General features: G+C 40.7%; 9 protein-coding genes, 2 long non-coding RNA genes and 1 other non-coding gene across 16 annotated transcripts in view; 7 read left to right on the top strand and 5 right to left on the bottom strand.

The window, feature by feature from the left end:
* LOC133839305 (5-hydroxytryptamine receptor 2B) overlaps positions 1 to 2,523 on the top strand; it is a 28,340-nt gene extending 25,817 nt beyond the window's left edge. For all 3 annotated transcript variants that reach the window (XM_062270734.1, XM_062270732.1, XM_062270731.1), the window contains one exon: positions 1,719 to 2,523. In XM_062270734.1, coding sequence (XP_062126718.1) covers positions 1,719 to 1,905 — 187 coding nt within the window. In that variant the 3' untranslated portion in view covers positions 1,906 to 2,523. The remainder of the gene's footprint in view (positions 1 to 1,718) is intronic.
* On the bottom strand, positions 158 to 979 carry LOC133839314 (uncharacterized). 2 transcript variants are annotated; one of them, XR_009894093.1, is made up of 3 exons: positions 838 to 979; positions 706 to 786; positions 158 to 630 (listed from the first exon to the last, which is right to left on the bottom strand). It is a non-coding gene; the product is annotated as an uncharacterized LOC133839314 (long non-coding RNA). The 2 variants fall into 2 exon arrangements; XR_009894092.1 differs by having other exon boundaries at positions 706 to 979.
* LOC133839313 (uncharacterized) lies at positions 1,798 to 6,327 on the bottom strand. 2 transcript variants are annotated; one of them, XR_009894090.1, is made up of 4 exons: positions 4,810 to 6,327; positions 4,645 to 4,757; positions 4,479 to 4,582; positions 1,798 to 1,938 (listed from the first exon to the last, which is right to left on the bottom strand). It is a non-coding gene; the product is annotated as an uncharacterized LOC133839313 (long non-coding RNA). The 2 variants fall into 2 exon arrangements; XR_009894091.1 differs by lacking the exon at positions 4,810 to 6,327 and having other exon boundaries at positions 4,645 to 4,764.
* Positions 6,328 to 6,856: 529 nt separating this feature from the next.
* Positions 6,857 to 10,301, bottom strand: LOC133839306 (micronuclear linker histone polyprotein). The gene is made up of 6 exons (XM_062270736.1): positions 10,033 to 10,301; positions 9,251 to 9,581; positions 8,628 to 8,743; positions 7,797 to 8,447; positions 7,379 to 7,728; positions 6,857 to 7,215 (listed from the first exon to the last, which is right to left on the bottom strand). Exons 2-6 carry the CDS (start codon positions 9,467 to 9,469, stop codon positions 7,115 to 7,117), a joined length of 1,437 nt encoding a protein of 478 aa, XP_062126720.1. The 5' UTR covers positions 9,470 to 9,581; positions 10,033 to 10,301; the 3' UTR covers positions 6,857 to 7,114.
* Positions 10,302 to 10,452: 151 nt separating this feature from the next.
* LOC133839307 (adenosine 3'-phospho 5'-phosphosulfate transporter 1) lies at positions 10,453 to 13,279 on the top strand. The gene is given in 5 exon segments (XM_062270737.1): positions 10,453 to 11,104; positions 11,157 to 11,931; positions 11,933 to 12,193; positions 12,575 to 12,700; positions 12,783 to 13,279. Coding segments are annotated over 5 exon segments (1,380 nt in total). The 5' UTR covers positions 10,453 to 11,057; the 3' UTR covers positions 12,954 to 13,279.
* Positions 13,280 to 13,412: 133 nt separating this feature from the next.
* Positions 13,413 to 14,998, top strand: LOC133839309 (uncharacterized). Its single transcript, XM_062270740.1, has 2 exons — positions 13,413 to 14,688; positions 14,746 to 14,998. The coding sequence occupies exons 1-2, from the start codon at positions 13,885 to 13,887 to the stop codon at positions 14,884 to 14,886; spliced, it is 945 nt and encodes a 314-aa protein (XP_062126724.1). The 5' UTR covers positions 13,413 to 13,884; the 3' UTR covers positions 14,887 to 14,998.
* A 1,348-nt stretch (positions 14,999 to 16,346) lies between these two features.
* LOC133837219 (pupal cuticle protein Edg-91) lies at positions 16,347 to 17,089 on the bottom strand. Its single transcript, XM_062267892.1, has 2 exons — positions 16,980 to 17,089; positions 16,347 to 16,909 (listed from the first exon to the last, which is right to left on the bottom strand). Exons 1-2 carry the CDS (start codon positions 16,995 to 16,997, stop codon positions 16,445 to 16,447), a joined length of 483 nt encoding a protein of 160 aa, XP_062123876.1. The 5' UTR covers positions 16,998 to 17,089; the 3' UTR covers positions 16,347 to 16,444.
* A 1,925-nt stretch (positions 17,090 to 19,014) lies between these two features.
* LOC133836819 (keratin-associated protein 19-2) lies at positions 19,015 to 19,555 on the top strand. The gene is made up of 2 exons (XM_062267407.1): positions 19,015 to 19,020; positions 19,077 to 19,555. Exons 1-2 carry the CDS (start codon positions 19,015 to 19,017, stop codon positions 19,428 to 19,430), a joined length of 360 nt encoding a protein of 119 aa, XP_062123391.1. The 3' UTR covers positions 19,431 to 19,555.
* Positions 19,556 to 20,158: 603 nt separating this feature from the next.
* LOC133838448 (pupal cuticle protein Edg-91) lies at positions 20,159 to 21,231 on the top strand. Its single transcript, XM_062269563.1, has 2 exons — positions 20,159 to 20,358; positions 20,751 to 21,231. The coding sequence occupies exons 1-2, from the start codon at positions 20,347 to 20,349 to the stop codon at positions 21,129 to 21,131; spliced, it is 393 nt and encodes a 130-aa protein (XP_062125547.1). The 5' UTR covers positions 20,159 to 20,346; the 3' UTR covers positions 21,132 to 21,231.
* Positions 21,232 to 21,758: 527 nt separating this feature from the next.
* Positions 21,759 to 21,831, top strand: Trnav-cac (transfer RNA valine (anticodon CAC)). Its single transcript has one exon. It is a non-coding gene; the product is annotated as a tRNA-Val (tRNA).
* Positions 21,832 to 21,875: 44 nt separating this feature from the next.
* Positions 21,876 to 22,494, bottom strand: LOC133838895 (keratin-associated protein 19-2). The gene is made up of 2 exons (XM_062270145.1): positions 22,369 to 22,494; positions 21,876 to 22,315 (listed from the first exon to the last, which is right to left on the bottom strand). The coding sequence occupies exons 1-2, from the start codon at positions 22,381 to 22,383 to the stop codon at positions 21,914 to 21,916; spliced, it is 417 nt and encodes a 138-aa protein (XP_062126129.1). The 5' UTR covers positions 22,384 to 22,494; the 3' UTR covers positions 21,876 to 21,913.
* A 132-nt stretch (positions 22,495 to 22,626) lies between these two features.
* Positions 22,627 to 23,267, top strand: LOC133838894 (uncharacterized). The gene is made up of 2 exons (XM_062270144.1): positions 22,627 to 22,766; positions 22,824 to 23,267. The coding sequence occupies exons 1-2, from the start codon at positions 22,749 to 22,751 to the stop codon at positions 23,265 to 23,267; spliced, it is 462 nt and encodes a 153-aa protein (XP_062126128.1). The 5' UTR covers positions 22,627 to 22,748.
* The last annotated feature ends 23 nt before the right edge of the window (positions 23,268 to 23,290 follow it).

Raw genomic sequence — 23,290 nt, 5'->3', positions numbered from 1 at the left:
AATTGTCTTTAATTTTGGCATTTCAAGGATTAGCCAAAAGTGCAATATTGCAATATTTTGCAATATATTCCTTCCATTTACTTACCTTACCTTCGTATTATATATAAAGACCATTAGTGCTCCCATAATTTTGCCCAAAGAAAAAAGCGAAATTCAACATAGTTTTTAAGCTTTTATTTAGAAGCATTTCAATAGTTATTTAAGGACATACAAAATATGAACGTAAATATTAGAATACATAAATCGGATTACATATACATAGAAGTACTGTAATATATATTCTCACATTCATTATTGCAAATTTTCCATTGGATGCTCGATACACAAATTTATTGTTGAAGGTCGCATTGAGGAAGCGCAAAGCAATCCATTGGTAGATACTTATGTGTTTGTGTGTGTTTGTATGTTAAGTACTCTTATGTGGTATTGAAGCATGCATGTGTGTGTGTGTATGTGTGTTTGTGGAGTCTTACAAGTACTTATGCTAAAGTATGCACATATGTGTGATATTAAAAAGCAGTTGAAACTTATGGGAAACTATTGAAACTCCATTCAAAACGTCTCGATGTTGTTGACTCCAGCACTTTCCATTGTTGTTTTTGCTCCCTTTTAAGAATATACCCTGTGCATCTGTGAATAGTTTAAGGAGTTTCTTAATTTGCAATTCAATAAAAATAAAAGTAATACAAGATTTATAATACTTACATCAAAGTCACATTGGTTTAGTTTGGATGCAACTACAAGACTTTTATCTTCAAATATGTTAATCCTGAAAATATAAGAATGCTTCTCATTGAAATGCAGAAAAATGTTTAAAACATTATTTTCTATACTTACTTGTTTATTTACTCCCATTTTCCCCATTTAAAATTGAATTCTTTACAGGGTAATGAGTAATCGAGCAGTCTTAGCACGCATTTATCCTAAATGTTTTCCCTCGTTTATGATCGAAATTCTCCATTTATGTGGACAACATTCCATATTTATACCCGCTACCCATAGGGTAGAAGGGTATTATAACTTTGTGCCGGCAGGAAATGTATGTAACAGGTAGAAGGAGGCATCTCCGACCCTATAAAGTATATATATTCTTGATCAGCGTCAACAGCCGAGACGATCTGGCCATGTCCGTCTGTCCGTCTGTGTGTCTGTGTGTCTGTCCGTCTGTCCGTCCGTCCGTATGAACACCTAGATCTCAGAGACTATAAGAGATAGAGATATAATTTTTTTTCGACAGCATTTGTTATGTTTGCACGCAGATCAAGTTTGTTTCAAATTTTTGCCACGCCCACTTCCGCCCCCGTAAATCAAAAAAATCGAATAACAAGCGTAATTATAAAACTAGAATTGCGAATTTTGGTATATACAATAATAAGTATAGTATTTATGATTCCTGAAAATTTGGTTGCGATCAGATAAAAATTGTCGAAGTTATTAAAGAAATACTTTTGTATGGGCAAACACGCCTACTTACTAGGGGTCTAATATACCATTTGGTATTTTTAGTGTTTTTAGTATATTTGGTATATTTTAATAATAATACCCCAAAATATATTTTTAGTATTTTTGTAGTATAATAATTTTGAGAATAATACCGCAAAATATATCGCTTTTATTCAAAATGGGTAGGACACAGTCAGCATACTCCACTAGCTTTCTTACTTGTTTTTATATTGTAAAATAACCAAAATATTCGGTGGTCTATTTATGCATTGCAGCTCGGGTCGTCCTCTGCGCTATCGCTCCGTGACCGAAGGCAGGAGCGCACTGAGTCTCTGTGCACCCTCCGCCCTGCCGCTGGCCATCTCCTTTCAGGGGGCTCCACTGATGACGCCATCAACGACAAATGCCACGCCGCTGAGTGAGTTCCGGGGCAGTTATACAATCACCGACGACGAGTGCTGAACACGAATTTATGAGCCATGCTTATGGGAGAAACTGCAAATAAAAAACGTAAACGTAAACGTAAACGTAAATGTAAATCAGATCGGAGCGCAAAACGCATAACGAATAACGGTGTATGTACTTCTAAGTGTGTGTAATCAAATGTAAACTACAGGGTGATTCATTCAAAATCAAATCAAAGAGCAAAACAAAATGTTACCTAGGCAAACAAACCACAAGAGAGAAACCTATAAACTTAGATAACAAACTCCCTTCATATCATTAGCGATGAATGAATGAAAATACTAAAATAGTGTGTGACTGTGTGTGTATGTGTATTCTGTGTATTAGCTAGGTATGACTGTACCTGTCATTTCGCATGCCGCCATCTTGTAGCTTTAAGCAACTCAACTGTACTTACTATTAAGATCTAAGCATTTCCGCAAAAGAAACAAAAACCGAAACCGAAACTATTAATAGTATATTTTGAAAACTATATAGAAACGTAGGCATAAGCTAATGCTGCTCTCTAAGGCAAAAGTTGTATAAGTGTTTGTTATTAAACTGTAGCTGTGTTTGTTAGTCACTCGAATTAGTTGCTATTCAAAACTGTCTGACTACCAAAAAATAAAAAAACAATTCATTTTATTATTTCCTTCGATGTTAGTTTACAAGCATAAGAATTTTATGCTCTAAGTTTATGGTATTAATACATTTAATTGCTATAAATAAACTACTTCACAGGACGCAAGTCTTGTTGCTGTATTCTATAAAAAGTCAAGAACTTTCATTTGATAAAGAGAAAGATGTCTAAATTAATGATTATTAAGTATTATTAATATAGATTTCGAGCATTACATTGAATTTCAATTTGTAATATTTGAAAAGCTTGGCACATTGTTTACGAAATCTTTTTGTACCGATGACACGGAATTTATCCGCTTTCGCCCTGATGGATCAGCCAACGATTGGCAACGACAAGGACAATGACAAAGGGTATTTGCTGCTTCTGTTGGTGCTGCTGTTGTGCATGTGACACGCTTGAGGCACATCTAATCAAGATCTGTGAGAGTTAGGCGGACTTAAGTGCTCACTGTCAGACAACACACAAGCACACACACACAGACAGACACACAGACACGCCCACGTAACTGCTGACGGTGTCGTTTACTTTGCAGCAACGACAACAAACAGTTTCCGGCAGTCGATGACAGTGTATACAGCTTCCCTCACCAATCCACGCTCTGCTGCTCAACGCAGCGCATCGAACGACGGTTAACTTTAAACTTGACTGGCTGCGTGCAGCGTCAATAAGCGAATGAGATGGCGACAGTATCGAGCATGTGCTCAGCTCATAAATGTCATGAAAATTGCATTATTGCCATGGGTTTAATGCAATTCAAATGCTTTTACGAGCACAGTGGCGCAAACAATTTTTTTAGCTCTTTGTTATTATTTGCCATCAAACGTTAAACGCAATGTACCAGAAATCAGAGTCATCGATGGGATGACTGAGTGAGTGCCAGAGAGGGAGAGAGAGAGAGATGAGATGAGATGCAAGGTGTCTACGGTTTGCAGTTGCAGTGAACGTAATGAAAAATTTGTGTTGCATACCCTGAGGGGCACGTTGAGCTGTTGACTAAGCGCTAAAGCGACGCCAACCGCAAAGTGCACGGACAAAATGGCGTCGCGGAATAACAAAGCCAACAACTACAACAATGTAGTCGAGCGAGCGCACGAACTAGCGAGTGAGTGAGTGAGAGACAATTAAATTGCATGAGCGAAATCATGGGAAAGAAATACACACAGTAAGCGAGATGAAGCGATGAAGAGATGTGCAAGGCAGGCAAAGAAGAGTGCAAAAAGTAAATACGAGAAAGTGTGTGCAAGCATGAAATTGATTGCCCCACTGGCATTACAAGAGATAGACCGAGAGCTGCAGACACGAAGATAGACAGAGCGAAACAGACTCAAAGAGAGAGATAGAGTTTGAGCAAGTCCTTAGACTTCCTGCAGTTTATTTGTTTTGGCTTTCGCTAATGGCTGCGTTGGCAACATGGCTTTCAATTTGGCACAACACCTTCACTACCATCGTCATCGTCATCGTCTTTAAAAGCAGCCTTGGCAAATTTCCACACACCAGGCAGCAAACATTTGAGAACAATGACGCGTAAATATAAAAATACAAAACACAAATCACGAAGGAAACAAACGCTGATCGCTCAATTGTTCACACGTGTACAATTTCATAAGGACCAACTAACTCATTGGCTGGCTGTCTGGGTGACTGGCTGCCTGCCGGATTTAGCTTATTTATTATGCGGCACACACTAATACACACGCACATACGCACGCTCGCTCACCCAATACAACTCTGCACAGGAGATTGCCATTCAACACTTTGACGCTTCATTAGCTCTGCCAGTCGGCGCAGTGACGAGCGACGAATGCGAAGCCAGATTACAATACAAATGCCATTTATGAAGCACTTTAAAAAGTTCAACTGAAGGGGAAGCCAGCAAACGATTTCAAATGGAAAACACAATACTTTAGAGTATTACATCAATTTGTTATGCATAAAATATTTAGCTTACCAACAACTTTATATAGTTTGGGGTATTCCGGCGAAAAGTAATTGCAGAACGTTCCACAAATTGCTGTAATGACTGAACTTTCAGTGTAAATGAAATGAGTTCACCTGAATAACACGATTCGTTAGAGAGTAGAATAAATTTATGTTATAAATAATACATCACGTACCATAAAGTTTTGTTGATACGTGAAAACTACTTGCGGAACATCCTAAGATTGTTTGTCTTTTATAAAGCATCTCCAACATCTTAAGTGAAGGGAAAACCAGTTAATGTGTACAACTGAAAATCAAGATTCGTTAGAGAGTTGAATACATTCTAATACTCTACTTACATTAAACTTTTAATAGTTACCTATTTGCTGGCGAAAAGTAATTGCAGCACACGCCACAATTTGTTGCCTAATACAAACTCCGCTAAAGCGTTTACGCTGCCCTGTTTTATCGGTATTTATGCGTGGAAATTATATTCCATTGGCGACCAGCGGTGCGTATGTGTGATATAATGTGATGCGATGTGATATGACGTCCAGTTGTTGACATTGTCACTCTTGTTGCTTTAGTGTTTATCTTGCTACCTTGTGTTTACTGACATCACACGTGGCGAGCTAAACTGAAGTTGCACCCCAAACGAAGAAATTGCCTTTCGGCGTAGCGAGTCATTCATGCATGTAATTGATAAGAGGATCCTGGCTCCTGTTGGGAACACAGCAATATCCCGCTGTCTTAGCATGCGTCCTTTACTCCACTAATTAGCCACGGGCAAAAAAAAAACAACTTCACAATTTATACGCGCAAGAGTCCCGCATAAAATATCAAGAAGATTAGAGCGAGCTGTCGTTCTCGTCCTTGATTACCTTGAACCGGCTAGCATTAGGCTCGTAATCCGCCAGCGGAAAATGGACTCGAAATTACAGCAAGGCAAAACGTAGGCCTTTTTTCACCTTTTGACTGTCAGGTTGCGCTGCTTTTATAGACACACTCAACACTGAACACACACACACACACACACAAACGAACAGATTAGTGAAATTGGTTCTACGTTGGCCAAGTTGTTGTTTGCTTTAAGCCACAAGCTATTACGCGTCGCTGACAAATTGAAGTCTTGATGTGATGCGGCTCAAAAGGAAGGCAGCAGTTCACTCTTCTAATCTGACAGGTGGCAAATATGCAAAGCAGAAATATAAATGTTGATTTCCAAGTATGTTGCAAATATTGATCTTAACTTGAACAAAAAACTGATTGAATTAAAGAGCAAGGAAAGTGTAACGAAAATAAAAAGAAAAGAAAGGAAGGAAAAGGTGAACACATAAATAGATTTCCTTAATTATGCAAAAACGTGTTGGGCGTCAACATTTGCTAATTGCTTATAAATTGTTGAATTGTTTAATGTTTTTAACAGCAGCTGACTGGTGGTGGCCAAAAAAGGGTTAATGACGAAACGTCCCACGAGGCCTATAAGTTGAACTAACCGAGAACGCAACGCATTGTCGAACGTAGGATGGAGAAATTCTTCATGGCAATTAACAAGCGCAACAAATGGCCATTTTGTGTTAATTAGACGGGTTTTTGGCCACCACCCGTTGGGTGACTTTGGCTACATTTGGAATGGGATGCGTCAAGTGGGTGATTAGTGACAGAGAGGGCGGCCAAAAGCTAATCGCATTGAGCAGCAGCTCAAAGTTGACTGGCGAAACATGTTTCACTACTTAGCGGATGGCGGTGGCTCGTGGCAAATTTTAGCCTGCAGGCTGATTGGGCGAGTGATGCAGCTTAATGAATTGCCAGCCATGAGAACCACAATGTTGTGACAAGCATTTAACTCGGCAAACTCGATTACTCCAAGGCAACATTGCGCACACAGTAGCTGAATTTAATTAAAGCGATAAAGCCAATCTTCCTTTACACACACAAAACACATAAACACACAAACACAGCGCACCTTTTCGAGCAGGTGAATCCTGGCGTAGGACAATCAATCACAGAAATTAAAAATATTCACTTAGAAGCGAGCAGACAACAAGAAAATTGAGAGTACAATGCTTAAGCATACCCTGTTATACTCTCATATAAGAACTATGTTAATGAACTGACACAAATAATGTCTTCGCTTGAACAGTATTACAGGGTGCAAAGCAAATGGTACACAAGGCAGCCAAAAAAATAAATACATTTATCTTCAATCGTCACAAGGGGATGGTCAGGGATTAAGTGGGTTTGTTCCTTTGTTGTTTGCTTTGTCAGACAAATAAAAACACATTCACACAAAAGTCAATTTCCGGCACTTTGCCAACACACGCACAAACAATTCACACACATACGCAGCTGTGTTGTCTGGCAACACATAAACACGCACACATACAAATAGTAAAAGTAACAGCGTTTAAGTTGAACAAGAAGCACACTGTATATTTCATGCCATACAATCGACAATTGTAATTATGCAAACAGCGTGATTTACTCTTAAATGTTATTGATATTTACAGAAATGCTTTGTAGCAGCATTCAACTAAAAAAGGAGCATTGATTCAAGTTGCCTCTGACTTACAGTCTAATTAGTAACTAACATAGATAACTTATTAACTAATAGAAATCTGCCATGCGGTGGTGTGTACTCTTTGGTGGTCGCAGTCTACTCTTCTACTTCAACAGATAGTCCATTTCAGATTTTGTGGTTGACATATACTGATCCAGCTCCTTGTCCAGATCCTCACGCTTAACTTCGCCACGCTGCGGTTTACCTATAAATTGTGTGGGGGAAGGAGAATAGAAAAAAAGACCGACGATTAATTGTGGTTGCTCTTTGAAGCAATTGTAATTAACATAGTTAATTCAATGTTGCTGCAATCCAAGCTGGCTGGCATCCTTTGTGCGCTGGCTGTCTTGCTCTTGCAACGCTTTTACCTGCAGCTGGGCGACCACCACGATTGCGACTACGTCCACGACGACCTTGCTGATTTGCTTTGCCAGCTCCTGTTGCTTCTCCTTTCTTGTTGTTGGCGCTATTGTTCTTGTTCTTGCCGTTGTTGTTACCATTTTTATTACCAGCCTTAGCAACCTTGCCACCTGCACGCTGTTGGCTGCGACCACGGCGACGTGCGCCTGCAGCAGCCTTTTGCCTGCCGCCATTTGCTGGCGACGCAGCAGCAGCAGCAGCATTTCCTCCCTGACGTGCCCGAGATCGTGAGCGAGAGCGCGAGCGTTGTGTGACAGCAGAACCAGCAGTGGCAGCATTAACGGCACGCACAGCAGATCTAAAAAAAAATCAATAGAAAATAGGTTAATATAATGCATGATTTAATTAAGAGCTTGATACGCTTACCTGCCACGTGCACGTCCTCTGCGTCCGCGGCCACCAGCAGTTGTTGCAGCTGCAACGGCAACTGCCTTTTGTGCTGCGTTCGAATTGCGACGCTTTCCAATGCGTCCGGCAGCAACGCCGCGCACTTGACTTGTGTTGTTGTCACGACGACGGCTCGCTCCACGTCGTCTGCCGGCAGCTGCTCCTGCGCCAGCTGCTGCTGCCACACCTGGACGCACGCCCAAACGTTGCTTCACCGATACTCGGCCTGCTGCACGTCCACCACCACCACCAACTCTTTGGCCTAATGCCTGCTGCTGCTGCGGACGGCGTCCGCGACTCTGCGAGCGGCCACGGCTCTGTGAGCGGGCACGACTCTGCGAGCGACCACGGCTCTGCGAACGGCCACGACTCTGATCGCGTCCGCGGCTCTGATCACGACTGCGTGAAAAGGCTGGCTGCTGCCGCAGTTGCTGCTGCTGACGGGGCAAGCCGCGGCGACGTTGTGCCACACGCTCGGCTGCGCCACCCACCGTGGGTCGACGTAATCCCAGTCGTTGGCGTAGTCCTCCTGCTCCTGCTGCTCTAGCCACCGAGCTGGCACGCCGGGATACGCTGCCGCTGCGACGTGGTCGTCCACCACCGTTGTTGGCAATCAAATCGGCGCGCATGCTATTTTATGTGATATTGAAGTTTGTAAGCAGAAGGTAGAGATGTGTTTTGGTTTTTTGGGTTCTATTTTGGGCAATTATCACTTGAGTTTAAAGCTGCTTGCTTGCTTCCGAGACAACAACAGCTTCAAATGTGTGTGTTTTGCATTTCTATATATAGATTGTATTGGGTGATGCTTACGTTGCCAGGCGAGTGCTGTTGCTTGAGCGCACGGCTCTTCCATTGGGCCCCATCCGGAGCGATTTGATGTTGCTGCCGCCGCCGATGCCGCCGTTGGCAGTTGTCCGCAAGCTTCTCTGTAAGATGCATAAGGGTTTTGGTTGGTTTTTTTGTGATGGATTTGTTTGGCTTTTTGCTTTGCAGTTAGCAAAACTGAAACAGTCGCTGGGCTCAAAAAAGGCGGTAACGTTTTCAGTTCAGTGTGTGTGAACAATAGAAGTCTACTACTGAAGTGGCTATCTATACATAAGGCTGAACTAGACTGCACTGGGCAGGCAGGCAGGACAAGTTCTTCTCGCTTTGCTAGCTAATCAAAAAACAGTTGTGTTCAACTGTGTTGTTTAGACTAGTGTTATAAACGCAGAATGCATTAATCCTCTGTAGCTGCTCCACGTTCAGTTGTTGTGGTCTTTGTGCTGTTCCCAGCCATGGAATACGTTTAACGTTCAACGTTGCTTGTCGTATGTTCAGTCAGTTAAACAACTGCTTTCCTTGATTTTCCCTCAATTATCCCAGACAGTTAATACTGTAGTTGTGATTGTAGTTGTTGTTTGTTTTGGTTTGTTTGTTTTTTGGACACATACGCGCTTCAGTTTGAGGGCCGTCTGAACAGTGTGCTTCCTCTTGAACTCCTGCAACAGTCGGGTGTTGGCCGCCGATGCTGTGGCATCCACAATGCGGCGACTGCGACTCTGAGAACGACTACGGCGTCCACGAGCCGGCGCGGCTGGACGAGCCTGATGATCCTGGCGAGATTGCATTTGAGTAAAACGCTCGTTCAGCGAGATTCCTGTTTGCACCATTTTATATTTGTATATTTTCCTTTACGTTGTGATAACTTTTGCTTATTTATTTATTAGCTTGTTTTGCGTTCACGAGTTTCGCGTTCTTGACACCTTGAAACTTGGTTGATAACTGTAAGCAAAAAACAGAAGTCAGTTATTTATATATGCGAAAATATTGCCGATTTCAGGTAGCAGAAACAGGTAGAAAGTCGAATATGTTGTAGCAGCTGCCGTCGGAAAATCTGCGCGCCATAAAATCGGCGGATTAATAAATCGAAGAGAGCCCAGCAGATGTCGTCGACGTGCCATAAAACAAATGTACGTCAATTATGTGATACATACGAAAATTATTATCTCTTTGAACAGATTTAGAAATGAGTTCATGGAGCATGTGAAAAATGAATTCTAATTATAAACACACACACACACACAAACATACGGCAGTTGCCACAGCAACAGCAACAGCAACAACAACAACACATATTGCATATCCATTTTCTCAATTGCATTTTCAATATATTATATACATATTTGCTAAAAATAAACACGAATATTTTCTATATTAATCTAATAAAACTTACATATTAAGCTGCTCTTATCGTCGTTGTCTCTGTATTTGTGCAAAGAAGCTGCGTTGTATTTCACAATTTTTCACTTTTGATATTCTCTTGCTAGGGCTCCGTGTAGTTTAGTTTTAACACTCTCAAAGTGTTATTTCCACGCGAAATATTCGTTTTTCACTATTTTCAGCTTGATTTGTTAGCGATTAGCATGTGAAAATAATATTTTTCCTGACAGTTTTTCTGACAAAGAAAGCAAATTGCAAAAAAGGTACAGCTTGTAAACAATGTGGCCGCAGATTCGAAATCTAGTACATACAGTTTTACGACTATAAATATACTAAAATATACGTTGCATAGCAGCTTGATTGCATTTTATGAAGCTTATATAATTTTTTAAAAGTATTTCTGGCATGCTGTCAAATATACATATAAATGTATTTTTGTTTATGGAGTTGCTAAACAAAGTTAAGTACAAATATAACAAATATCAGTCTCAATGGCCACACTTCTTGTAGGGCTGCAAAATTTGAATACTCATTCACAATAGATGCAATCGACGGGATCTGGCAGCGCTGGCAAGCAGGCACTTATCATAATAGTTGAATTTTCTACACAGCGCGAGAGTTTTAAGGTGTAATTAACAATGAAATGCGTATAATATTAGCACAGCCGCGGCACAAGTGCGGCTGTGTCATCAATCAGCTTCATCTCGTCTTTATATAAAGCAAACATCACGCAACGCTTTGTGTTATGCAGACCAAACGTAAATAAACATATGGACGAACATATGCATAGTTATTAGTTACATATAAACAAAAGTCTTCACGTATTTGTTGTTGTTGTGCTGCTTATCGTATTCAAAAAACTTGTTTGAGCGGTTATTGAACTTGTGACACTTGACTTTACCGGCTAGAAGAACGCTTGGGGCGTGATTATTTGGCAACTACATAAATTTCGAACGTGTCAGCAAATTCTTCTTGTGGTGGCTCGAACTTGAACCCAAAGAAGAGCAAGAAACAGTCGAACGCAGACAAAGCTGCCACATGGTCGTCTACAAGATGGGAACTCGTACACCAGAGCTAATAATATGGTATGTAAGATGTAATATTGTTTGTATCTTTTTCTAACGTGTCTCCTTGCAGCTCCTTCATCGTTGTCAGCCTACTCGTTATTCACTTCTTTTCGGATCTGCTGCGCATTTCTCTGGGTGGTCGCTATGTGGTGGACATGACGCTGTCTCAGCTGGTGGAGTCGCAGTCCAAGGATTATGCCTGGTTGCTTAAGCTACTTGTCAATTGCTTCGGCTATAGTTGCGTCTTTGTGCCAGGCTATTTGATCTACAAATATGTGCAGCGTTCAAATTATCTGGAGCGTGGCAACAAAACGCTGCTGCACACCGCTGTCAACATGTGCATCACAGGGAACTCCGGCTACGACCCCCTAGAACTCACTCCAAACGAGCGTGAACGCACACAAATTAAACGCACAAGTTCCCAGGAGGCTGTGCAGCTATTTTGGTGCTTTGGGGGCCTCATGGTCTCCTATCTGACGTGGGGTGTGTTGCAGGAGAAGATTATGACGCAGCATTACTACAACTTCAACGGAGAAAGTGCCAAATTCAAGGATTCACAGTTTCTGGTCTTTGCCAACCGATTGCTCGCCTTCTTTGTGGCCCTCATCTATATGCAATGGCAACCAGCTCCTGGAAGACATCGTGCGCCACTCTACAAGTATTCGTTTGCCTCGTTCTCAAACATTATGAGCGCCTGGTTCCAATACGAGGCTCTGAAGTTTGTAAACTTCCCCACACAAGTGCTGGCCAAGTCTTGCAAGATTATTCCCGTCATGTTGATGGGCAAAATCATGTCGAAAACCAAATACGAATCGTATGAGTATTTCACAGCTTTGCTCATTTCCCCTGGGCATGATTTTCTTCATGAGTGGCTCGTCGGATAACAGCAAAGCGAGTGGAGTGACCACATTGACTGGCATCTTTCTGCTTTCCATGTACATGGTCTTCGACAGCTTCACGGCCAACTGGCAGGGCGGATTGTTCAAGAGCTATGGCATGAGTTCGCTGCAAATGATGTGCGGCGTCAATCTGTTCTCATCGATCTTCACGGGCGCCTCACTCTCCATGCAGGGCGGCTTCATGGATTCGCTCGCATTTGCCACAGAGGTGAGTCAACAGAGAAGGCAATAATTATCTTTACTCTATGTGGTTGCTTCATTCCTTTAGAATTGAATATTCCTCTGTCTAGAAATACTTTCCAATTACAAACCTTAATTAACAACTATCTTATCTTATTATATCTAATGCTAACATTACTCTGCACTGCATTTACACACCTTTAATTTATGTCCATTCCTGCCTATCTTTCTTCAAAGTCTATTTAAACAGTTGCATCATTTCGCAATCGGCGAATCTACTTATCTATTTATGCACATAGTTTATTCGTTTATTTGGCATTTGCTAATTTACTTTGTCGGGGATTTTGTATAGTTCAGTCATCCACCCAATTGTTTGCTTTTGTTTACAAATATTTGGTTTTACTTGTAGCATCCAAAGTTCGTGTTCGACATGGTTGTTCTATCCATCTGTTCGGCGGTTGGCCAATTGTTTATCTACCACACAATTGATGTGTTTGGCCCAGTTGTGTTTACCATCATCATGACGCTGCGACAGGTGAGTGGCCCGCACTTTGAATGCCATGAATTTGATATACAACTCACTCTCTCACACTCTTTCCTTTGTGTTTTATTTACAGGCCGCTGCCATAATGCTTTCCTGTTTCATCTATCAACACAGCATTACGTTGCTGGGCATCTTTGGTGTGCTCATCGTATTCGTGGCCATCTTTCTGCGCGTGTATTGCAATCAACGCTTGCGGGCGAAACGCAAACGTGCCGAGGCCAGCAAGCCCAAGATCGCTGTTTAGTTGTAACTCTTGCTCAAGACAGAGACTCTTATGACGCACACAGTCTTTTAAGCTTTCAATCAATCCAAACTAAATACATATATTCGTGTAGTTAGGTAGCTCTAACTGTTAGTTAGTCTGATGTCTTGTCACCTATATTTCTCAATTGTACAGACTTGTTTTGTAGTTCTAAGTCTTAAATGTAAGTTGCGAGGCTTGAAAAGTATTTTGTACGTGTGCTTAAAGTAAACTACTATATGTATATTTATTAATTGTAATACATATCAGCAGCAGGCAGTTTTACACTTGCACAGCAGATATGAATAAATCGAAATTGTAAACATTAAGCTAGACACTAGACAAGACAAGAGTAGTGTTTAGCTTTGCCAGCTGATTCAGCCGTGTGACATTGACCCACTTGACTTGGTGTTATTAATTTTTTGGCTACAAGCGAAAGCAGCATCAAGTTAGAGCTCCCTACGCCTGGCTGCTCAACTCAGTTTTGTGGCATCATTTGACACAGGTCAATGCACAAGCGTCGCTCGCTTGTAACATGTTTTTTTTCTTTCTTTCTTTAATTCACTGTGTCATGTGGGCGCAATCATCATGATGATGATGATGACGCTGTGGCTGTGGCTGTGCGTGGGCGGCTTCTATTAGCATATTTATCGCAGACTCGCACAATGCGAATACGAATGCGACTGCGGAAAAATGCGAGCCAATTAAAAACAAAATGAGCATTGTGCAATCGCCTGCTGCTGCCTTCTAAGGGAAAAACAGCAAATTTGCCATGTTAGCAATTTTCGTTGGTTTCATTTTTTTCGCGCGTCTGGCTCAGAGGTGATAAATTGGGGCGTGCTCCAAGCTGGCAACATAGTCCATTGCCAACGCGCCGCAGCGTCACAAGTGCCACAAAGAGTAGAGAAGCACCACAAAATTATCCTCGGTAACGATGCAGTTCGTCTGGCTGCTGTTGATCGGCACACTCGGTTATTGTGTCGCCGCGTCGCGTGTCTACAACGATTACAATTCCTATTACAATCGACGTCTGGCAGCCATCGCCAACTACAACAACAACTACAACTCGCAGAGCAGTCGCTTGAGTCGACAAAGCAGCAGCAGCAAATCGGACAAGGAGAATGCCAAGTTTGCAGGTGCACAGAATCAGGAACTGGATGATCTCAACAGCGATGAGGGCGACACCAAGACGCTGCTGCTCAAGAAGAAGTTGAAGAAACTCTATCGACCCTATGCAGCAGCTGGAGCTTATGGCTATGGCAGACCTTGTATTCCCTTTGGCCGCGATGCCAGCGGCGCTCAGAAGGATGCCGTTGAGCAGGGACGCTTTCTGTTCGACCTGAATGTCTACAACGTGTATGGCGGTGCAGGCGGCTGTCGTGGCTATGGTGGAGGATTAGGTGGCTACGGTGGCGGATTAGGCGGCTTAGGTGGTTTAGGTGGCGGTCTGCTCTCTGATCCCGTAGGTCCAGTTGCTCCTGTGCCCGTTCCCGTACCTGTGCGTCCTTATGCACCATTTGCCACCTGGTTGTCGCTCTTTGCCCCGGGCATATTGCAGAACAGCCTAGCCACCACTGTGCCACTCGCTGATCCGCTGCCCTTGCGACCAGCTGCCGCATCAGTTGCCAACGATCCACAAAGCGATCCTGCTGTTGATCCCAACTACAATCCAACTCCAGTTGCAGTCCCAGTGCGTCGTCCTGTGCCCAATCGAGTGTACTACGATTCAGCAGGCGCTGTAAGTGAACTGCAGTAATTAGTTATAGATCTTTGCTAATATGTCTTCCCTTTCCAGCCGCCAGTGACGCCAGCTCAGCTTGTGGGAGGCGTGGCAACCACAGTCAATGGCATCATTCAACAGCTGACGGGTCAAGTGCAGCCGGTCTATCAGACAGGCGCTTACAATGTCAGGAATTATCGCAGCAGCTATGGATAAGGATATCAACGAGATTAGCTAAAATCAATCGACTCTTATTTAAGTTTAAGTTAGACATTAAAGACGAAAACCAACAGTTACATTTATTATTGTAGAACGTTTTTTATAAAATAAACTTTATTGTTTTTTAAATGTTTCCTGGCTTTAAATATTCCAAGTCCATAAATCTATCTTAAGAATATTAAACAGAAGTGAGAAATCATGACACTTCTTAAATTGATTGCACGGAAATATAATCTGAGTTCATTCTCTTTCACATGATTACAGCACTATGTATAAATATTGAAGTGCCATTTGCATTTTAAAATATTTGCTGAATTTTATTAAAAATTGAGTTGAACAGAGTATCCATTTTAACTGAGGATTCCCTTAAAATTGAATTGCCAATATTTTTTATTTACTAAATAACAACTACATAACAAAAATTATCATAATTTCAAAGTCAGTACGGAACAATTGAATATTTTTCCACACATCTCTTTCTCAAGTATTTGAACAATTCTGAAAATGTTTGTACAATGTGGATAAAAAATACAATTCTAAGAGCAAACACGCCAGATGAAAAAAATTTGAATATTAAATAAAATTACAATTATGGTAAATCCATTTCAAATCAAATCCAATCCATCCAAATGATGTTCACCTTTTGAATGTTTAAGATTTCCTTTAAAATTAATAAAAGTAATTCCATCACATAACAAATCATTTGAGTGTTAAAATACAATCTTAATAATTCCAAATTTGGCTCGAAACAATCTAATATTTTTCTACACATCTTTCGATTTAAATATTAAAATATTCATATTAGTTGAGAAATCATTCGAATGTTAAAATAAAATACAAATTCTAGAAAATTCTGCACGAATATCATTCAATATTATTTCACAGCTGCAAATTTTTCGATTTACAGCCTAAAATACTTTTTGAATATTTCAAATACATTTAATAATAAATTATTGAGAGAATTTACATTAAATAAAATATGAATTGGGTATTAAAATACAATCTTAATACATAAATCCAATTTTGGCTCGAAACAATTAAATATTTTTCTACACATCTTTCGCAAGTATTTCAAAAGCAATAATTGATGACTTCCCAAACAAATTGTTCGCAACCCGCAAAAATAATGTATTCATATTTTGTATTTGAAATAAGTATTCAAAATGAAATAGTTGGGATTCCCCATTATACTGAGCACATGCATAAATTACATTTATGCTGCTTTATTATCTCCGCCGCCAATTGCGATGAATAATAGTCGTAGAATATTTCTGGTCTTTGCTCGAGATCTTACTCATGCACGTACTTAAATAAATCTCTCATCTCTGCCACATTAAATTTATGCACGTCGCGTTCTGCGCATAAAAGTGAAGAAGGCGACGCCAACAACAACATTGACTAGAGGAACAACAATAACAAGGACAACACGGTGCACAATTACAAGAGGAAAAACCGGATTTCAGGGGAACTTTTGGCGTTCATCATTTTTGTTTATTTTTCAGTACAAATAACAAGAGATAACTAAGCATTAAGTAAAGATCACACGCACTGAGGCTTATTTGCCAAAGAAGCCACCGCCTCCTCCATAGCCGCCATTGTAATAGTTGTTGGAGTACTGCGACTGCGATTGACTGTACTGACCACCGTAGGAGCCACCGAAGTTGTTGTAGCCACCACCGGGATAGAAACCGCCGCCATAGCCGCCACCTGGATAACCTCCATAGCCACCGCCATAACCTCCGCCATAGCCTCCTCCTGGATAGTAACCACCGCCAAAGCCAGGTCGGCCATAGCCTCCATAGCCACCATATCCTCCATAGCCACCGCCTGGATAGTAGCCACCACCGAAGCCATGACCACCGCCAAATCCACTATAGAGACCGGCATTCAAGCCAATTCCAGCGCTGAGTCCAACACCTCCGCCTAAGCCACCGCCAAGCAATCCAAATGTGCGTCCCTGGGCTTTGCCCGGTGCAGGTGCAGCGACTCCATAGCCAGCTACTGCCAGCAGCACCAACAACTGCAAGAAAAGAAACCACAAACGATGAGCAACTGCATCAAGTAGAAAGAAGGCAACCAACTGAACGTACACAACAAAAGCGCGCCATACGAATAATTATATATTTAAGTGTGGATAGTGGATGGTGGTTGTGTTGCGCACCGATTCGATAACGAAACTAAATTGCAATTGTGAAGTGCTTGGCATTTATATAGCCCGCTGAATTCGTGCATAGTTCCCCCCCAACCCAAAAAAAGAAGAAGCTGAAAAGTACGCGCCACGCATTGCCAAGTAATTCTACGCAAATTGCAGAACAAACAGCAGCGAAGAGCGAAACTGAATCTCAATCTGAATCTGAGAGCACAACCAGTTAGTGACGAAATCATGGAATACCCCTTCTTCAATGACCAGCTGACAATGGGCCTCAGAATGCGTTAATTTTCGACGATTGTCAAAATAAACATATGTACATATAGTCTACGATACAAGTCTACAAAATCTGTTGAGGGTTAAGGCAATTGCCGTACCATCGTACCGAAGATTGCTGCTTGTCGTCGTCGTCGTCGTTGTGGAAGATCAAGATCACACACAGCTGAAAAAAAAAAACCCAATAAAAATAATCACTTGAGTGATCATAAGACAGAATTTCCCACCTAGCCGATGCTTGCATACCCTTGCATTAACTCATTAACCCAGTAACCAGTTTTAAAGGTATTTTTTTGCCCCTCTTCTTAGTTTCTTTATTCTGTATTTAAGGACTTTGAAGCTAGTTTCAAGATGAGTCATGCTCATTTTAACTGAGAGGCTATAAATCATTCCTTAGTCTTTTCTTTGTATACATTTTGTTAAGAGAACCATAATTTATCTTTCGCTTATTCTTTCATTTATGTATAGAACATGAATTTTATAATAGTCAAATTAGAGATAATTTAAACTTGTAGTTAGTATTTTCAGGAATTTTTTTTAACATTTTCTTTTCAAAGGTACTTAAGTTTTGTATTCTTATTTATATACATTTTTTGTAAATTATTAATTACTCTTTAAAAGTTTTGTCTTACTTCTATTATTATATATAATAAAATTATATTTCTATATTTTTATATACTTTATTAAATTATAATTTACTCTTTTAAAGTTCTGTATTGACTCACTTCTATTATTTTTCGAAATATTACTTTGACTTGGTTTAATAAATAACAAATTTTTTATTTGCATTCTTTTCGAAAAAACATTGTTTACCTTTTACCACAGCTTAGCAACTTTACAGCTAGAGTATTCGGCTACAAGCAACAAAATACCAAACTGCTGAAACAAAAGACTTAGGCAACGAACTCGTGAGAGAACGTGCAGCGAAGCATTAGGCGTGGAGCTGCCGGAACCCTCGTCAGCCAATGCGATTGCGACCAGCATTCAGTTGGCTCATTAGCACTTGCTAACGATTTGATTTGTTTAATCTGCAAGTACTCAGTACTAACTATAACATTACACCCCGAGCCCCCTTGGCAATCTTTCAATCTATTTACTCTTTGTGTTTATTCTGTATGAATAATGTTATGCCTTCACTTTCGTTGAACGCAGTTTATTCACCTCTGTGCTGATTGCTTCGTTGACGTCAGCTGGAGTTGCCAAAAAGCCACCCACATCAGCATGAGGAAGTCACTTGTTTGGGGGCATGTCAGCTTTACTTAGTCAAATGTTAGACGAAGTTTTGATGGCTTTGTTACTTGCGATGATGGATTTGTATTACGCCTTCCGCAACATTTGCAAACTGATTGGATTTCATGCTTTAGTGGCAATTCATATTTTGCAAGTCAGCACAATACAAATTTTATTTTAATATGAAAAGAACTAAACTAAATTGCCTACAAGGTTTACATAAGATGTTTTAGAATTATTTTAGTTGGTGTCACTTTGGAAAATCCCAGCAAAGTTCATTCTTAATATTTCTATTGTGCTTATTGTTTTTGCTATTATTTTCAACTGTCTTCAAGTTCGTACAATAATTTAGTTTAGTTAATTATATGCCATTAATAAGTAATTACTTTAGATTTGGCTTCCGTTTAAATTGGCTTTTATAAATGGCAAATTTGCGAGTCAATTGTCACTACAGTTTTGGTTCTTCAACTATGCAGGTACGTCTTCCAAGTTCTATCAGCTATAACATAACTAATCCTAATCTTTTACACAGTTTTATTTCGTTTGCTTTATACTGAGCTGCCTCGCTGTGGCTTGCTTGAGTGCGCCTCAGTTCCCAGGCTCAGGATACGGCTTTGCACCTTTTGGAGGATATGGAGGAGGCAACTACGCCTCGTCTGGAGCGAGTGCAAGTGCAGCAGCGAGTAGCAGCAGTGGCAACTATGGCTATGGCTTTGGAAATCCAGGATACGGCTATGGATGGCCAGGCGCAGGATATGGCGGAGGATTTGGAGGAGGCTACGAAGCGGGCTATCAGCAGCAGTCGAATCAATTTCAATACAATAATTATGGCAATTATGGAGCTGGAGGCGGCTTTAGAAATCCATACTTTGGCTATGGCAAATGAGCATGCTTACAAATGTAGATGTAGATATGTGTGTTGTGTTGTTAACTGCTGGAAATTTCTGTTTTTTTAGTTAAACGATTTCTATTTGTTGGTCTTTTGACGTTTTGGAGGTCAATAAAACGTAAATACCCAAAATTGGTGATGATGATTCACGTGCTTTATTGCCTGCAATTTTGTGATCTCTATTTGCAATGGTATTCAAAAATTAGTTTAAATTGGCATATTTATCATCTTTATTTATATATTTCAATTGTGATCTATCTATGGAAATTCTCGAACACTTCTTCAACAATAGGAAATCAAAAATTTACTTCCGAGCGAAATGTGTGCGAATTTGTGTGTTAATTTAAGTCAACTGCTGAGACTGGAAATACCCTAAATTAGAGCAGCGTGTCCATTGGCCATTCATAATAATTTACTGTTAGCTCCCACTTTTCTGAGTTTCTGTCACATATATCTGATATTATTTTGTTTTTTTTTTTGCTTTATATCTGCGCTCCTATTCAGCTCGAAAACCAGAAATTTTCAGGGTCAATTTGTGTGCATGAGACAAAGATGCCAACACACACACACACACACACAGATACACATATGAACAACTGAACTGAAGTTCACACGACAACAACAACATCAAACTCAAATGTAAAACGAGATCTTGACAAGCGGCGATTGCATAAGGGCAATGAAAGAAAAAACACGCTAAAGAGATAAAAAGTGATCGCTTGCCGCGCAGTCGCTTCAATTGCAGACGCGTCGTGGTCCATGCAAGCGACATCATACCTTATAAATCGGCGAAGATATATTTGAGCATTTGAGCTTGGACGGTTTACAAATTGGACAATAAAAGTACATTAATAAAACACAAACATAAATATACGAGGCCATCAAATAAAAAGCGGATACCCAAAGCTGTAAAATGCAAATCATTGTGAGTAACTAAATGTTTTCAATTGCAACTTTAAAGTGTGTGCAACAATAAAATTAATAAGGTTCGAAAGAAACACAAGATTAATCTTTAAAGTGAATAGATTTGTTTAACACAAGATAGATAAATCAAAGATTCATAAAGATTAAAGATTTTCCAAATATGTATTTGACAAATTGATATTGTCAACTTTACACTGAAGTTGATAGAAATAGAAGCATTTATTTATTTACTTATATTAGATTTAATTAAAATTAACACTAATTTATTTTTAAAGCACTGGCTACAAAGGCTTTCGCCTTAAAAACTGTTCTTTAAATGTTGGGAATATAAATATATGTTCTAAAAATAAAAATAATATTGTATTACTAAAAATCTATTTCATTTTTTTGCAGTGTCCACAAAATTTATTCCTTCTCCTAGGAATCTGTTTAGTCTTCCTGCTCCATGAAGCCAATGCTGGCAAGCTGAAGCTTCTTGCCTTCAAAGGTCCACATGGCGGCTTCGTCAAGGTGAAAGCACGTACCCCAAAGCTGCTGGGCCTTAAGGCAGGTTTGATTGGCGGCGCATTGGGAGCTGGACTTGGCGGTGGCATCAGCGGCGGATTCGGTGGAGGCGTGAATGTTGGCGGCGGCTTCGGCGGTTATGGCGGCCACAGCAGCGGCTACGAGCATCACGAGGAGCACCATGAGAGCCACTACAGCAGCGGCGGCAGTTATGGAGGCGGCAGCTATGGAGGCGGTGGTTTCGGCGGTGGTGGCCTGTGGGGCAAATAAGCGAGCCTAAAGCTCAACCAGAGACTTCTTGCCATTAGCATCATTCTATTTGTTATTTAGTTTTAAGCTCATTTCACAATAAACATGCACTTAGTGTTATTAACAAAAATTAGTATTTCATTGAAGATAAAAGTAAATTTATATTTATTTATTTATACATAGAAAGAAAAAATCTAGATCAAAAAGTAGATTCTAATCTAAATTGAAGATTATTTTGATCTTCAAAAAAATTTGATGAAATAAGATTTTTAGGTTGATCTTGATTTGAGATTTTCCTTCGTAGTTAAATTTTGGGATTTTCGCATTCTTCAAACAAGAATAATCTTGAATTTTAAGATTGGTAAATTTACCACTGATGGTATTTTTCGTTATATTAATAGTTGGGTAATTTTAACGACTGCAGCTTTCTTACTTGATAATTATCCAATCGGATTAGTTGGCCACAATTCAATCCAACTAATTTCATCCAGCTCAACAAACCAATTTGAATTGCTATCTTGGATTGTTACATTATTGTTCCGCTAGATGGCGCGCATTTTTCAACGCTGTCAAACTAGTACATGAACTATAGATGGCGTTTTATTGCAATCAGTTTTTAATAGAAAATAACATCGCTTCAAAATATAGGTTTCCGTAGTGTAGTGGTTATCACGTGTGCTTCACACGCACAAGGTCCCCGGTTCGAACCCGGGCGGGAACAATCTTTTTGCTTATTTAATTTTTTGTTTTATATTTTTTTTATAAACTATTTGTAAAATAACAATAAATTAACGATAACTATTTTAGCGCCGTTTGAAACCGCCAAATCCACCCAATCCTCCGAAACCGCCATAAGCGCCACCTCCAAATGCGCTGGCCGAGCTATACGATGAATAGCTCTGATAGCCACCACCATAGCCGCCATAGCCTCCATAGCCACCTCCAAAACCACCAAAGCCACCTAATCCGCCCTTCCAGCCGTGCTTGAAGGGTACATAGGGTATAGGCTGAGGCACTGCAACTGGCACTGGAACAGGTTGCGGCACTGGAATTGGTTGTGGGACAACTATTGGCTCGGGCACTGGAACTGGTTGTGCCACAGGATACGGCAATGGGTAACCCACTCCGTAGCCCCCTCCAAACTTCTTGCCACCAAAGCCATGTCCTTCGCCAAAAGCTACGCAAAGCAGCAACAACAGCGATCCCTGAAATTGCACATTGTGGATTGAAGATTTGCAATGATAAATTTGGAACTCACCGTGTTTAGCTTCATGTTGTCGAAAAGTTCTAATCAACTTCAAAATCGAGTTGACACTTTTTATAGCATTTCATTCACTTCCTGTATCTCCTTTTTCCAATGAGTTCAAAGAACTATCAATCGAAATCGAAAGCTAGTCGAACCAGTTTATGACAAGCCTATATTATAAATAAAAAAATTTGACTTAGTTAGTCGCTGCGACTAATGCAAAACTTATTGCGAATCGTGTGAAAAACATTGAATGAGTTCAAATCGCAAGTTTAAGGTCGCTGTCTAGTTCCGGGCCTAATATGTGGGCGTGCAGTCTGAGAACTTGTTATATAAGCTGAGACATCTTCAAAGCAAACAATCAGTCAACATCCAAACAAAATCCAATCATCATGAAGATTAGCTGTGCTGTAAGTGTTTCTCACTTCTTGAACCGTCAAACAATTTCTTATTTACAATCTTTGCAGTTCTTAATGCTTTGCCTCTTCGGCAGCAGCTATGCTCAATATCAATATCCTGGCGCAGGAGCTGCCTCCACAGGAGCTGCTCAAGGAGCCAGTTCTTCGTCAGCTTCCCCTGCTGCTCCCGTGGATAATCGCATAATTGGTCTCAATGGTCTGCTTGGCGGAGGAGGAGGTGGTGGAGGCGGCGGACCACTTGGTGGTCTGTTTAGCAATCTCCTCGGTGGCTTCTTAGGTGGTGGCAACAATGCACGCCCTTCGTTTGGTCAACAAGGTTATCCCGCTCCCTTGCCTTCCTATGGAGGTGGTTATCCCGGCTATGGAGGAGTTGGTTTCCCTGGCTATGGAGGCGCTCTCGGCAACGGTTATGCTGGCAACTATCCCGGCGGCTATCCAGGCAGCAATTACGGTGGCGGCTACGTTCCCAGCTATGGCAACTATTATGGCTAAGCAATTCAACTCTTGACTCTGCC

This window comes from Drosophila sulfurigaster, chromosome 2R, assembly GCF_023558435.1.
Source record: "Drosophila sulfurigaster albostrigata strain 15112-1811.04 chromosome 2R, ASM2355843v2, whole genome shotgun sequence".
Taxonomy (NCBI): domain Eukaryota; kingdom Metazoa; phylum Arthropoda; class Insecta; order Diptera; family Drosophilidae; genus Drosophila; species Drosophila sulfurigaster.
Note: the sequence above shows the minus strand (reverse complement) of the source record. Positions and strands in the feature narration are given on the sequence as shown.